The sequence below is a fragment of the Tenebrio molitor genome, chromosome 5, assembly GCF_963966145.1.
Source record: "Tenebrio molitor chromosome 5, icTenMoli1.1, whole genome shotgun sequence".
Lineage (NCBI taxonomy): Eukaryota > Metazoa > Arthropoda > Insecta > Coleoptera > Tenebrionidae > Tenebrio > Tenebrio molitor.
Window position 1 is genome coordinate 19,621,217 of NC_091050.1, and position 13,591 is coordinate 19,634,807.

General features: G+C 34.1%; 1 protein-coding gene across 3 annotated transcripts; it reads left to right on the forward strand.

Moving 5' to 3' along the window:
• Window positions 1–10,126, forward strand: LOC138131879 (cytochrome P450 4V2-like). 3 transcript variants are annotated; one of them, XM_069049144.1, is made up of 8 exons: window positions 1–8,179; window positions 8,222–8,422; window positions 8,603–8,788; window positions 8,844–9,202; window positions 9,259–9,327; window positions 9,383–9,554; window positions 9,606–9,776; window positions 9,831–10,125. In XM_069049144.1, the coding sequence occupies exons 1-8, from the start codon at window positions 8,011–8,013 to the stop codon at window positions 9,995–9,997; spliced, it is 1,494 nt and encodes a 497-aa protein (XP_068905245.1). In that variant the 5' UTR covers window positions 1–8,010; the 3' UTR covers window positions 9,998–10,125. The 3 variants fall into 3 exon arrangements, with proteins under 3 accessions (XP_068905245.1, XP_068905244.1, XP_068905246.1); XM_069049143.1 differs by having other exon boundaries at window positions 1–8,422; window positions 9,831–10,126; XM_069049145.1 differs by lacking the exon at window positions 1–8,179 and having other exon boundaries at window positions 8,304–8,788; window positions 9,831–10,120.
• Window positions 10,127–13,591: the final 3,465 nt, after the last annotated feature.

Below are 13,591 nucleotides of genomic sequence, written 5' to 3' on the forward strand. Positions count from 1 at the left end.
TTAATTGAGATTTAACGTCAGCTGAGTTTTAACACCAAGTGTGATCAATGATGTTCAACAACACCTACTTTTGCATTGTGCAGGGTGCGACAACATAACTTCCTTTTTTGAAATGCGCGCTATTCAGGCTGTAGGGGTCGTAATGGGACGGGAGTGGTCTCATTCGGAAGCCGTGGTTTTCAAGATTTGTTCCCTATCCCTGTCAGCTGCCATCATGCGTTGGAAGAGTGGAAAGCCTGCGTTTGCCGTCGAGGTCTACTTTTCAAACTGATTTTCTGTGATCGCAACCCTTCCGAAATTGCTTCAATGTTGGGTCGTGTCCCGAACCAGAAATCAATTGTTACATGGGTCACTACGTCCAGACCATGATTTCAGACAAACCGGGAGTGCGACAAGACGAAGAACTGGAGTCACCTCAATAAGGGGCAATTTGTAGTCCAGAGCCCGCTCGCCGGATTTGTCCCCTTGCAATTTTGTTTGTGTTTTTTTTTTTGAAATCTCGCATTTATATCAACCATCAAAGGACCCTACAAGGCCAACATCCGTGCAGAAACATACCCGCTGCTATGTCATGGCTAACGCTAGAAATGGGCTTATTCACTTATTCAGTGTATCGCACCTGTATTTAACTAATTATGCATTTAAGTACGTCAACTGTCTGTAATTATTTAAATGCTACCCCAAGTAATGCTACGTCGCGGGGGAAGCTGTTTTAGGGTTGAACATTTATTGCTGTGCGGCATACCTAACCTCGAAACTATCAAACAAAAACAAGTGAAGTCCAAATCATCAAACCAACAAACCAGTGTACAAAATCTTCATCTACAAAATGTTTCCAACAAACACGCATATGCTTAGTAATTCTCTTTCCAATTTTTAATTTAATTTTCCATATTTTCTTCCCGTCAGATGTTGACTGCATCCCAACCAAACTCATCAAAATATTCAATCCATATTCTATTTATGGTGATTGTTAATTCCGGATTATTTTTATACAGTGAATTTTTTTATCAATGAACCATAGAGATTTACATGGTATAAAGTATAAAATTTATTTCGCGTCAATGGTGTTTCTATTGCTAATTTCAAAATTATTTTTCGGATATGAAATAAAGAATACACCATGTCAATCCCTATGGTTCATTGATAAAAAATTCACTGCATAGTTAGTTACAACTCGGGACACAGCAATTTGCTCTACTACTCATTATACTCTCACTTCTTGCAAATGAATTTACCGAAAAAACTTAATTTTTCAGTACTCATCAATGAATTGGCGTAAATTCATGGGAGTTAATCACATTTGCACATCACGTGACGTGAATACCAATAATCTCCGTCAGAGGGCGTAGTGCTTAGCATTAAATTTAAATATGTGTAAGCATTAAATTTGTGTATGTATTAAATCATTAAATTTCAATTCATTTTGGTTATTCATTTTATCTTAATAAAAAAACTTCATTCAATTCAGCTAACAAGTTAACACAACATTTATTGATTCTGAGGCGATACTATGGCGGACAATAAATTTAGGCCGGCAAATTTCTGACATTTCAAAAAAGTCAATGCAAGCGACCATTTATTGTCATTATGACTGATGTGTCAGTTTGTCAAACTGAAGGTTTTCAAGCTGTTTGGCGTTTCCTTCGCCTTTTTCGTAACTTACAGATCATGACGCACTAGCATAACTGATTTGTAGTAGCACTTCTCTCTGATGCACGCTTCTTTTCCCAATTTTAATTTTGATTATCGCTGTCACGATGACAAGAGTGACAAAAATCGAAAATGGGGTTAGTTGAACATAATGACAGCTTTACATTTTGATGTCAACTCAATGACAGGCCGGCCTAAATTTATTGTCCGCCATAGTACGAAGTTCGCCGGGTCAGCTAGTAATTAAATATTTTATCTGCTGCTTGGATAAGTCGTTATTACCACACTCATTTACAGTCATTTGAGTTGCGTAATGTAGTTCATTACCGCACTGGTTTCATTACGTAACGCATTTTTATTTAGAAGCAAAAAGACGAAATTTATTGAAATACAACAATACAAAAGCAAAGCTAGGTACTTATTGTAAATACATAACACAGTCGTTGCATTTTGTTCGTCCAGTAGCCGGCATCGACTTCGTTTCGGTCTTCAATCTCTGGGCTCACTTCCACTTTTAATGATATCATCTACTACTCTCTTTTGGGTTACTCGCACAAGAGACCACTTTGTAATACACGTCATACTGGAAAAACGACGCAAACTGCAGTGACACCTCCAGAGACGCTCGTCTCTTGCACTCCATGTCGTCCTCGAAACAGGATCACACACGTTTCCATTCCTGGTTCTGGTACTTTTCTCACTTGACGTCGGGGTAACCCCAATGTACATTTTTCGAAGTCACTTCACTTCCGAGAGCCGCGATAAGACGTAAACGACCCGGTTCTCAATTATGAAAAATTTAAAACAACGCGTTGTTTACAAACAGAATTAGCTGGTTGTCCTGGTATTGAGCAAATTGTTTCAATCTTGTTGCTTTGATTTTGAATTAAAACGATTGAAACTGACATTTAACAACTATCAAAATATATTTTTGTAAATGTCAAATTTGACGTTTTTGCCAAAAATTGATTTTTCTATTATTGATTCAAAAAATTGAAATTCACGCATAGTTATCGGTGCCTGAAGTGGGTCATTTTCTAACGTGTATTTCTTTTTGCATTGTTAGTAAGATCGAAACCATAGAAACCATACAAAACAGTGTGTGAAATGCGATTTCACGCACACGACTATTTCTGTGTTTCACTTCACGCACTGTATTTTATTAGTTACCTAGCAACGTGGTCACTGCATTGAAACTTCAGAGTTCCTTCAAAAATTTGAATTTTTAATTTCAATTTTTTGAATCAATTATAGAAAAAATATTGTTTATATTTCGTGCGTGAAGATGTTTTTGTGCATTCAAAGGCTTATACTGCCTCGACCTTCGTCTCGGCGTAAAAGACCTTTTCATGCACAAAAAACACTCTCTTCACGCACTTAATATAAAAATAACTATTTTTTAATTAATAATTCGCAGCCGTAGATAAAATGTTGTACATAACACGTGGGCTAAAGCATATTACAGGAAACTCGTGTGTTACAGATGAACTCGGGCTAACGCCCTCGTCATCTGCAATCTTCACACTCGAGTCCTGTAATATTGCTTTTATCCCACTAATTATGTAAATAACTATTATAGATCGTTGGTAAGCAAGTAATTGATTTATATTTGGAAGGGTCTTTCATATTGGAATATCGGAAATTACACTCACCGGCACAAAATTCGATCCATGCGCATTATTTGAATTAACTTTTTTAATTAAGTTTTATTTTATTTACCATGTTTTATTTTTGGTTAATTGATGAGTTTAGAAGGATTGTAACTCAATTTTAACGTAATTAAACCAAAACTCACATTTTATTTCTCTAATAACAAAAATAATACAAAACCTCTTAAAAATTTAACACGAAATGTAATAAACTAAAAACTCATTATTGAATATTGTCTCCTCTCGCCTGAATTACAGCTTCCATTCGTCTTGGCATTCCTTCAAAAAGGTCCTGAATGACAGCTCGGTCTATTTCTTGCCATTCTTGAATGACTGCTACACTTAGGTCTCTCAAGTTTGCAGGAACAGGAGTTCCTGCATGTCCCAAACATGTTCGATTGGATTAAGATCGGGACTTCTTGCAGGCCAAATCATATGGTGGATTTCAACTGTGTTCAAGTACTCATTTACGATTTGAGCAATGTGTAATAGATGGTTCTCGTCTTCTTGATCGAGGCTCTTCTTAGGGATATGCAATAATGGATCATGGACGGTTCTTTTTCACTTACGTTTATTAAGGTGATACACTACATATCTGCGGCAGTTGAACCGGAGGTCCCAGCCCGACTTTGACACTGACACTTATCGACTTGGTGTTGATGACATGAATTTTACGTCTAAGTGTGTTTTACAATAGGGGTTACTACTTATATAGGTGCCAAACTGCACACGACAATCATAATCTTGCAGACGTACCTAATATTGCACCACTAGGTACGACATACTTAATATTGCAGACATACATAGTATTGCACCACTACATTACGGGCATTATCATGCATTAGAATGGAGTCCTTACCAATAAATGCGGCAAAGGGCACAACATGTGGTTCCAGGATGTCCCTAGTGTACCTGTTTGCTGTCATTGCCCCTTCATTTACCACCACTAATTCGGTGCGAGCTTCCGTACTAATGCCACCCCATATCATGATTGAACCACTACCAAAACTGATCCCTGGCACAAAATTGCACTGAGCAACTCTTTCGTCAGTCCTACGCGATACCCTTTGACGACCATCTGGAGATCTGAGGCAAAATCTTGACTCGTCAGTGAAAAGAATTCGACCCCATTCTTCAATTCCCCAGTTTCGATGTTCGTGAGCATAAGAAGCCTCGCTACTCGGTGTTCCCTGGTCAACAGCAGGCAATGTGCGAGTGTTCTTGCACTTAAACCGTGTTCCTCTAACCTTCTTCTTACGGTTCGTTCACTTACTGCAACACCCCGTACCTCCTACAGTTCGTTCCATGCTCTAACTGCAGTAGTGTCCCTGTTTCTCAGGGTTGTTAAAGTAAGAAAGTGATCATCCCGGGCAGTTGTAGACCTTTTTCTTCCTGAAACAACTCTTCTGGTATAGCCTTTGGTTTCTGGAAATCGTTTAACAGCTCTTTGGATACTACATCTTGAAACACCAAGAACACGAGCCACGTAATCCTTCGACGGTCCATTTTGAATTAAAGCAATAGCTCTGGCAGTATCGGATGCAGTTAAACCCATATTTTAGTTTTACGAATACTAATTTACTTGTTTTCAACACAGTCACAAACAGTGCTGCACAAAGAGTGGAAACAATACGAAAGAACAACATGTAGAAAATCCTCAAAAACTGTTAAAATTCATACAGACTTGGAATATACGAATTTTTTGTTTGTCTTCAATGAAAAAAGTGGCTTAGCATTGTTCATAGTTGATAAATCAAATATACAAAGTACATTTGATATGATGTTCTCATAAAAAAAAAGATTTGATAAAAATATTAGATGGATCGAATTTTATGCCGGTTAGTGTATTTATGAGTACACCTAAATTATTTATTTAATTCAAAATATGGATTTTATCATTCCCAAGAATGTTCCAATTATGTGTTTTATTATTTACATTTAAGAATATTTCAGGACATCTTTACGAGTGTGTTATTCATTAGTTCTCTGTAATTTGTTTCTAGCACCTTTGATTCGTAAGCTTTTTTCAAAATCACTAAGGGTCAGTTTACAAAAGCGAAATTAAGTTAATGGTAATCAAATGCGAGATTAACCGAACACGTGATCAGATTGAATCAATCCAAGTTTCGGATTAATGGGTTAATCGCGCATTAAAATTTAATTCGAATTAAATATTTAATTCCCTTTCTATGTATATAAATTCGCCCTAAATGTTTGACCAATGAATTTCAGTTTTAATTTTTTCTGAAATACCATTATGATTTGTTTTAACTTGATTAAAATTTTTGGAAAAAATCTTAATTGTTCTGAAATTAATTGTTTTTAAATGTTATCAGGTTTGACTCCTTGTGGTTTTTTAGCCTCGCACAGTAAACTGTTTTTAATTTTAACAAATGAACTGTTGTATTCATTACGCGATTTACAATGTATTTTGTTTTTATTTAAGATAAGATTTACAGTTTCTTAAATGGTTATAGGTACAGGTGTCCCAGAGTTGCGAAAAAGCTCTATAACTTGTTTATTATTAAAGATATCAATTTTTTCTTTTTTTAGATGATAACTGCGTTTCTACTGCATATTCGGAAAATATTGCGGTATATATACAGTGTTCCAATATTTAAAAAAAAACACTAAAGTTATGTTTTTTTTTTAATGGAACCTACCCAATTTGATTTCACTTTTGGATTCTATGCTAAATTATGAATCAAATCTATAGAGGTCGTTTTTACTTATCTGCCATCGTTTTTGATCTGTGGGGCTTTTTTACCAGAATTTCGAATTGCAGGGGTACTTTCGAAAATTCGTACCTTCCAAATAGTTGCACATAAGTTAAAATTATTGACGCTGTTTGATTCCTGAATGTTTGCCGCATCTGTTGAGTGTTTACTCAACAACCTGCTCACTTGGTCAGCGCATTGGCTACTGCGATTTTTTAAACACAACAAACTAAAAATTTCAAAAACTAATTTTTTTCAAATGGCACTCCGTATTTATTATTACACTGGTCGAAAGCTTTTTTTGACAAGGTTTCCAACGGTATAAGGTTTCTATAATCGTATGTGAAAATTCATTAAATTGGGAGCAACTTTTCCGCTAAAATCAAATAAAATTTTTCAAACCTTGGCTAGGAAATAAATTTCTTGTAGCAAATGGTATTTTTTATATTATTCGTGGTGTAGGCAGAGTTCTTTCGTTATTTTTTCAGTTGAAATTTTTTACCACAGAGTACCTATTAAGGCGTACACTTCTATTGATAAAAAAAGCGTACACGTATTGAGGGCTACTGTAAATAGGGATAAAATTAATTAATCGTTTCCAAGAAAATGTATTACTGACATTTTGTATGTATGTCAAATGTGTGAAAATTGCTTTTTATAAATTTTTAAATTGTTAGATTGTTCAGAGTTGCCTTTTTCTATAAATTTATGAATAAAAGTTTGAGTTGTGTTTGTAATAATTGGTAATAATAACGTACGATCAATTAAAAAAAAATCGAGTTACCTGGATTGTGCTATTCTGATGCTTTGATTGGTTCAAACCACCATTTTCGCCTACTCTGATTTTTTTTTAATTTGATCGCACGGTACTTGCCTAATGGGTGAATAAGGCAAAACATTTACACACATTAAAATCTCTGAAAAATACATGGATAAAATCCAGCTATCAGCACGGGTTTTGTTATAGGTTTCTAAGTAACAACAATTAAAAGATAGGTTTACAATATGACAATCTAGCTAAAACTGTGCTCACTACTTGTACGCTTTTTTTTAATAGAAGTGTACACTTGCTTTCAAAACTTTCGCGTACACATTCAAAATCAAGTAACAACGATTTTGCAAAATTTAAGCATATAGCTGAGAATTGGTATCAAGGAGCCCTAAGGAAAGAAAATTTTGTTTGTTTACTGAATTAACACAATTGATTTTAAGTATTATGCATTCACAATCTTTTTGGGACCGAGTTGGCTATGATGTTTTCTTTTCATGTTGGACTAACTGACACAGTGATGCAACGGATACATTTTTTTTTCTGTCAGTGTCTGTTCGATATTTTCTTGCCACCGGATTGCCAGATTTATTATTTTAATATTCGTAAGAAACTAAATGATTTATTAAGCATGTAAAAATAATTTAAATTTCCGTCAAAGGAACAGTCAAAATTGCCAAAATAATTTGATACGATAAAAAATTTCTATTAAACGATTTAATTTAATTTAAAAATAACAGATCAGATTCAAGAGATTCGGCAACAATGTACCTATTCAGAAAATATAACCCTAAACTAAAAACAACCTAACCTAATACAAAAAGTGTCAATTTCCTTTAGGGAATTTAGTTATCACCGAGGTACTGCCAACAAAATCACTAGATGGCCATGGCCAACTCGGTCTCAAAAAGATCGTGAATGCCTTATAGGTATGGTTATTTAAAAAGCATGTTCAAGCAGTTTGTGATAACGTATTAAAGATAAAGCAAACACTATGGTTTTTACGTTTACCGATAACAGAAAATTATGTTATTTGGTTAAAGAAATAAAAATGTATACGCTGTTGTGTTACGTGTAATTTAGTTTTAATAATAAAATTATAGTAAATACACATTTTTAAATTAACTGCATGATAATAATTAACTAAACACAAATTCTATCTTCAACGAGTGTTATTACTCCATTACTCCCTGTCGATTTTTTTCTAGCGAGAAATTTAAAAATGAATTATGTTAGGGAATCCATAATCATTCTGATGATTATTTTTATAGTTTACATTTGTTTTCATCAGTTACGAAAATTATATAATTTAAATAAATTTTTCAAGAATTTTCCTACTCCACCAGCAGGACTCATTTTAGGAAATGCTCGAGAACTTTCATCAACTTTAAGTAAGTATGGCACTCACGTCGGCATCTACATAATTATTTTAGCTTTGTTGGCAACGCTCCACAAATACACAAAAGAACATGGAAGCATGGTACATATAAAGCTTGGTCCTGTCGGTCACATGTTATTATGTTCTGATTATGATTTTCTGGAATTTTTATTTAGTAACAATCAATTACTGAAAAGACCAGAAGATTTAAAATTACTGAAACCTTGGCTGGGAAATGGACTTGTTCTGGTAAACGGTAATTTGAGAATTTTCATTTGTACTGTTGTTTATCCAGTTAACCTAAAGAGGAAATGAAACAAGAGAACTATTTAATAGAAATTTTACAAATTTTATTATTTACGTACAATATTATTGGGAATATAAATATTTTGGCAAATTCACACCTCTAAATGAGATTATAGTAATTTATCAACAGGTGAAATGTGGAAAGCACACCGAAGACTCTTGAACCCTTTCTTTTCTTATAAGTTATTAGAAAGATTCGTTTATATTTTTGAATCAGCAAATAACATTTTGGTCAAAATATTATCAAAAATGGTTGACAGTGATAATTTTGATATTTACCCTTACATAAGACGCTGTATTTTCGACATCGTGTGTGGTAATAATTTTCACATTCTTAAAAGTTTCCAAATAAACCATTTGTATATTTTTAGAATCAATAATGGGAATTGAATTGGATCTCCAAAACACAGAGACTTCTCATTATTTTCAAAGTGTTAAAAATATTTGTAAAATATTTATGACTCGAGTAACGTCGATGGTGAAATGTTATAGTTTTATCCACCGTTTCACCAAAGATTATGCTATAGAACAACATTCGTTAAAATGCTTGAATGATTTTACTGAGAGTGTGATCAATAAAAGACGAGAACAACTAAAAAAGAGCAGGAAGGCTTCTACTAGCACCGGTGGAATCAGGGAAAAGAAAGTGTTTTTAGACTTAATTCTTGAATCCGCCGATACTTTGTCTTACAATGAAATAAAAGATGAAGTCAACACTTTATTATTTGGGGTATTGTACTTCATAATGGTATGAGAACTAGTCGTGTTTGCAAACATTCCTTTCAGGGCCATGATACAACATCTGCAGCTACAAGCTTTATTTTATTTTGCTTATCCAACAATAAAGAAGCACAAGTAAATTTTCGTCTTTGATTAAGTCATCAATAATATCAAGTTGCTTAAATTTCAGAATAAAATACTAGAAGAACAAAGAGAAATTTTTGGTAATGTTCAAGATCCAGACGTTACATTTGCTAGTGTACAAAAAATGAAGTATTTGGACAATGTAATTAAAGAGGGTTTGCGGCTATATTCTCCAGTACCAATATTTGCAAGAGAATTCGATCAAGAAATTCAGTACAGTATGTTGTGTAATTGCCACAAGGTATTTTAACTTTACAAGATTTTTCCAGATGGCATGACAATACCGAAAGGAGTGAGACTGATTGTATTTGCTCACGGATTGCACATGAATCCCAAATTTTATCCTGATCCGGAAAAATTTGATCCAAGCAGATTTGAAAATTTGGAGAAGAGACCATTTGCTTTTATTCCGTTTGGTGCAGGACTCAGAAATTGCATTGGTAAGAATTACCTTAAACAAGAAATGGAAATTGTTTTGTTATGCTTCGCTTTAGGTCAGAAATTCGCCATGTTGTTAATTAAAAGTGTGGTTAGCAAAATTTTGAGAAATTTTGAGTTAAGTTCAGCCTTTCCTAGTCACCGTATGGAGCTGGTTCTCGAAACCGTTTTAAAATCAGCGAGTGGCGTGAAGATCGGTTTAAAATTAAGACAGAATATTTAGTTCTGTGTGACAATTCACCTATTTCCGGTACCTTAGTTCGTAATGAGTAAAAATAATAATTGTTCGGGTAAGCTTTATGTATCTAATAAAATTTGGTTTCTGTCTATTTTTATTTTCATTTTTTGATGTCGGCCGTATTCACTTTATAGCAATAGTTGCATATAAGTGTAAGTAAGAAATCATGACGAATTATTATTATAATTTCATCTACAAATCCATCCTTTAATAGTATATTGTATATCAAGAGTTGAAAATGAAAGATTTCACACGAGTTTGCAGAATTGAGCCACAAGCCGTAGGCGCGTGGCTTAAGCAAACGAGTGTGAAATCGAATTTTCAACACGTGGTATACACGATATTTTTCCGACGACCACAAAAAAAAACGCTAATATTCGGCATTCCTTCAAACTTCAAATATTATTCGACAGAGCTGCGGACAAAACATACATTGGTGGCCATGGTTACTACAACTGTGTGCAATCATTTCATTGCGCACAGGCTAGAAGGTATCTGATTGGCTAACCAGTTTCATTGCACACGGGTTCGCTATTTGCTTGCACTAGCCAACTTTCAATAATAGTTATTTGTGCGAATTTACGCATTTTTCATAGTGGTCGTCGGAAAAATAATAAACGCATAGGTTTTACATACAGTGCGTTCGTAAAGTTCGGAATAAATTCGATAAAATTGTAAGTACCTATTAATTTCTGAGAAAAATCCTCGAAGAAGTCAACTTTGTTTTTAAAAACTGCATGTTGTACAGTACGTATTTATGTTGACAGCTTGTCATATCCTATCTAATAATGACGTCATCAATATATTTTTTTAAATGACAACTCCCACTTGTTTTATCTTTTTTTGGTAAACCTTCCTACTACTTAAACGGCTAGTGAAAAAAATTGATACCTTACATAACATTTTTTTTGAGAAAATGACAAATTTTACCTAAAAAAATTTAACTTAATTTTTAATGTAAAAATTGTAATTGACCTCAAACAAAAACAAACAAACATCTAAGGTTAACAATAAAATTTAACGCAAATGTTGAAATTGCCTCCCGCTAACTATTTGGCACTCACCGACATTTTGTGCACTGCGCTTTCCTCTACGACTGCGCTCAATAATGTCAGAGCTTATTTGTCCTATTTCAGCGCGAATTCTCTGTCGCAAATTTTCTACATTGTTTGGTCTATTCAAATAAACCTTCGATTGTAACTAAACCCATTGAAAATAGTAATTAACGTTATAAGTCCGGGAACTCATAGTTTACAGTATGAGTGAGACGTTTAAGGACGAGGCGACGAAGGAGCCGAGTCTTGAAACTCGAAACGAATACTGTAAAAAGAGTTCACGGACGAATGTCGTTATGTATTTTATTTCATCCTGCCTCAAATTTCGTTTGAAAGAAACATTGAAATTAATTTCAAAATAGTTTAACAAATGCTCCAAATCTAGTCACATTTTTGGAACATGATTAGCAACGGCTGTTTGGCAATTGTTTATTTTGTTGAAATAATTTGGTGCGTCAAAATGACTTCTAAAGCAAATCCTCCAGAAATTGTAAGAAAATCTGCAGAAGCCTGTCCTGAATTAATACCTAGCAAGAGTAGCAAGTCTGGTGAAAGGTATCAAAAACAATGCAGCCATTTTTGTAAATGGAAATCAGAAAATAATGTGAAGAAAATTACCTACGGAAGAGGTTATGCTGACTGGCCTATTTTTTAGATTTGGTTTAAATGGTTGTATTATTTTATTTGTGAACTAACGTTTTTAGTCTGAGAAAGTAAGTAAATCATCTTCTTTGTGGCCGAAATAGTTAAATTGTTAATTTGTATTTAGATCTAGTTTTGAACAAAAACATTTCTTAAACCTGAATAATTGTTATTGCGATTTGTACGATTGTTACTTTTGTGTTTCCAATAGTAACACTTAACCGGCGTCCGGCCGTTTTTTGCGTTTTCCCGGATTCAAACTTATGACGTAAAGTATTGAAATTTGACACAGGATGAAATAAAAAAAATTACGTTAAAAATTAAATCAAATTTTTTGAAGTAACATTTGTCATTTTCTCAAAAAAATTGTTATGTAAGGTATCAATTTTTTTCATTGATCGTTTACCTAGTATGAAGGCGTACCAGAAAAATAAGAAAAAATGGGCGTTGTCATTTAAAAAAGTGATTGATGACGTCATTATTAGGAGATGACAAGCTGTCAACATAAGTAAAGTACTGAACCATATACACTTTTTAAAAACAAAGTTGACCGGTTCGAGGATTTTTCTCAGAAATTAATGCTTACTGTTTTATCGAATTTATTCCGAACTTTACGAACGCACTGTATAACTTATAATTTCGTCTATACTTTGTTCATTTAAGCTGCATAATATGTAATAATATATGATTTTCACCTGCTTACTCTATTTTGGACAACACTAGACAAAAATGCAACCATGGAAGTACAAAGGATGTGTTTATTTCATTTTTGTAATATCTAGTTGTTAAAGGTGGCTTTCTGGACTGTTTGTCACCATGTAAACAACCTCATAACGGCCGGAGTCCGTTATAGGTGTCCGTTATGAGCGGGAGCGGCCGTTATAAATGACTAAATAACTATAGCAACGTAGATCTAAACTTTATTTTTCAACTTTTTTACAATTGGTACAATAATTAATGTTTAATGTTATGGGACACACCTTGAATTAATCGAAATCCGTATGCCACGGAAAGTTAAGTGTTGAACAAATCTGACAAACAGCAGCAAATGGAGACAAGATCGAAGATGCTACTTCACTAACACAAGCGCGATTTTGCAGGCAATGACGATGACCTCACTTCCGGACATCGGGAATATCTTGATTGCGATTTTTTATTGATTTCATTCACTTATTTCCAACGGAAAGTTAAGCGTTGAACAAATCTGACAAACAACATTGAAACAATTTTTTTTCACAAACAACGGTTTACATGACGACGTCCTCCGCACACTTATTAATCATTCGGTTTTTTCGATGGCGTTGAAAAAAATGTGTTTCAAAAAGATAATTTTGAACGAATCGTAGAGATATTACAAAAACTATTGTACAATACACGTCCGTTAGGGCCTTTACAGCCTCGCCAGTATTATTCGACTCGCTCTGCGAGCTCGTCTCACAAAACCTCTGGCTCGGCAGTAAAGGCTATCCTAACGGACTTCTACTGTAAAATACTATTAGAACATGCAGTGCCCGTGTATTACTAACTCAGAAGCGAATACACAATGAAGGAAAAGTAGCTAATTTCAAATTAATTTTATAATTGTCAAAATCATTGTTTCCAAATATTATTTAATTAAGAATTTAAGATGTACTCGTATGTATGTTATGCTAATCGAGCGTATGTCTCAAACGACTTATAACAAGAGGCGGAGCCTCTTTGGCAGCCGATCACGCAGTGTCCACGTAATTACTATGTTGCTTAAATGAACGGGGTATAGAAGGCATAATTTCTTCTGTAAATCTTTCATAACTAACCGATGTTGCTTCAGCTATCAATATGATAAAAATGCTCAACAATCGGAAAAAGAAAGAACAAACTCTTTTTGCAATAATTTAGAACA

Bases quoted from the DNA above. Each gene is read 5' to 3' on its own strand.
- LOC138131879 (XM_069049143.1), top strand. From the start codon at position 8,011: ATGAATTATGTTAGGGAATCCATAATCATTCTGATGATTATTTTTATA. The intron at 9,203-9,258 runs GTATTGTACTTC...CATTCCTTTCAG, and splicing joins TCAACACTTTATTATTTGGG to GGCCATGATACAACATCTGC. The intron at 9,328-9,382 runs GTAAATTTTCGT...CTTAAATTTCAG, and splicing joins CCAACAATAAAGAAGCACAA to AATAAAATACTAGAAGAACA.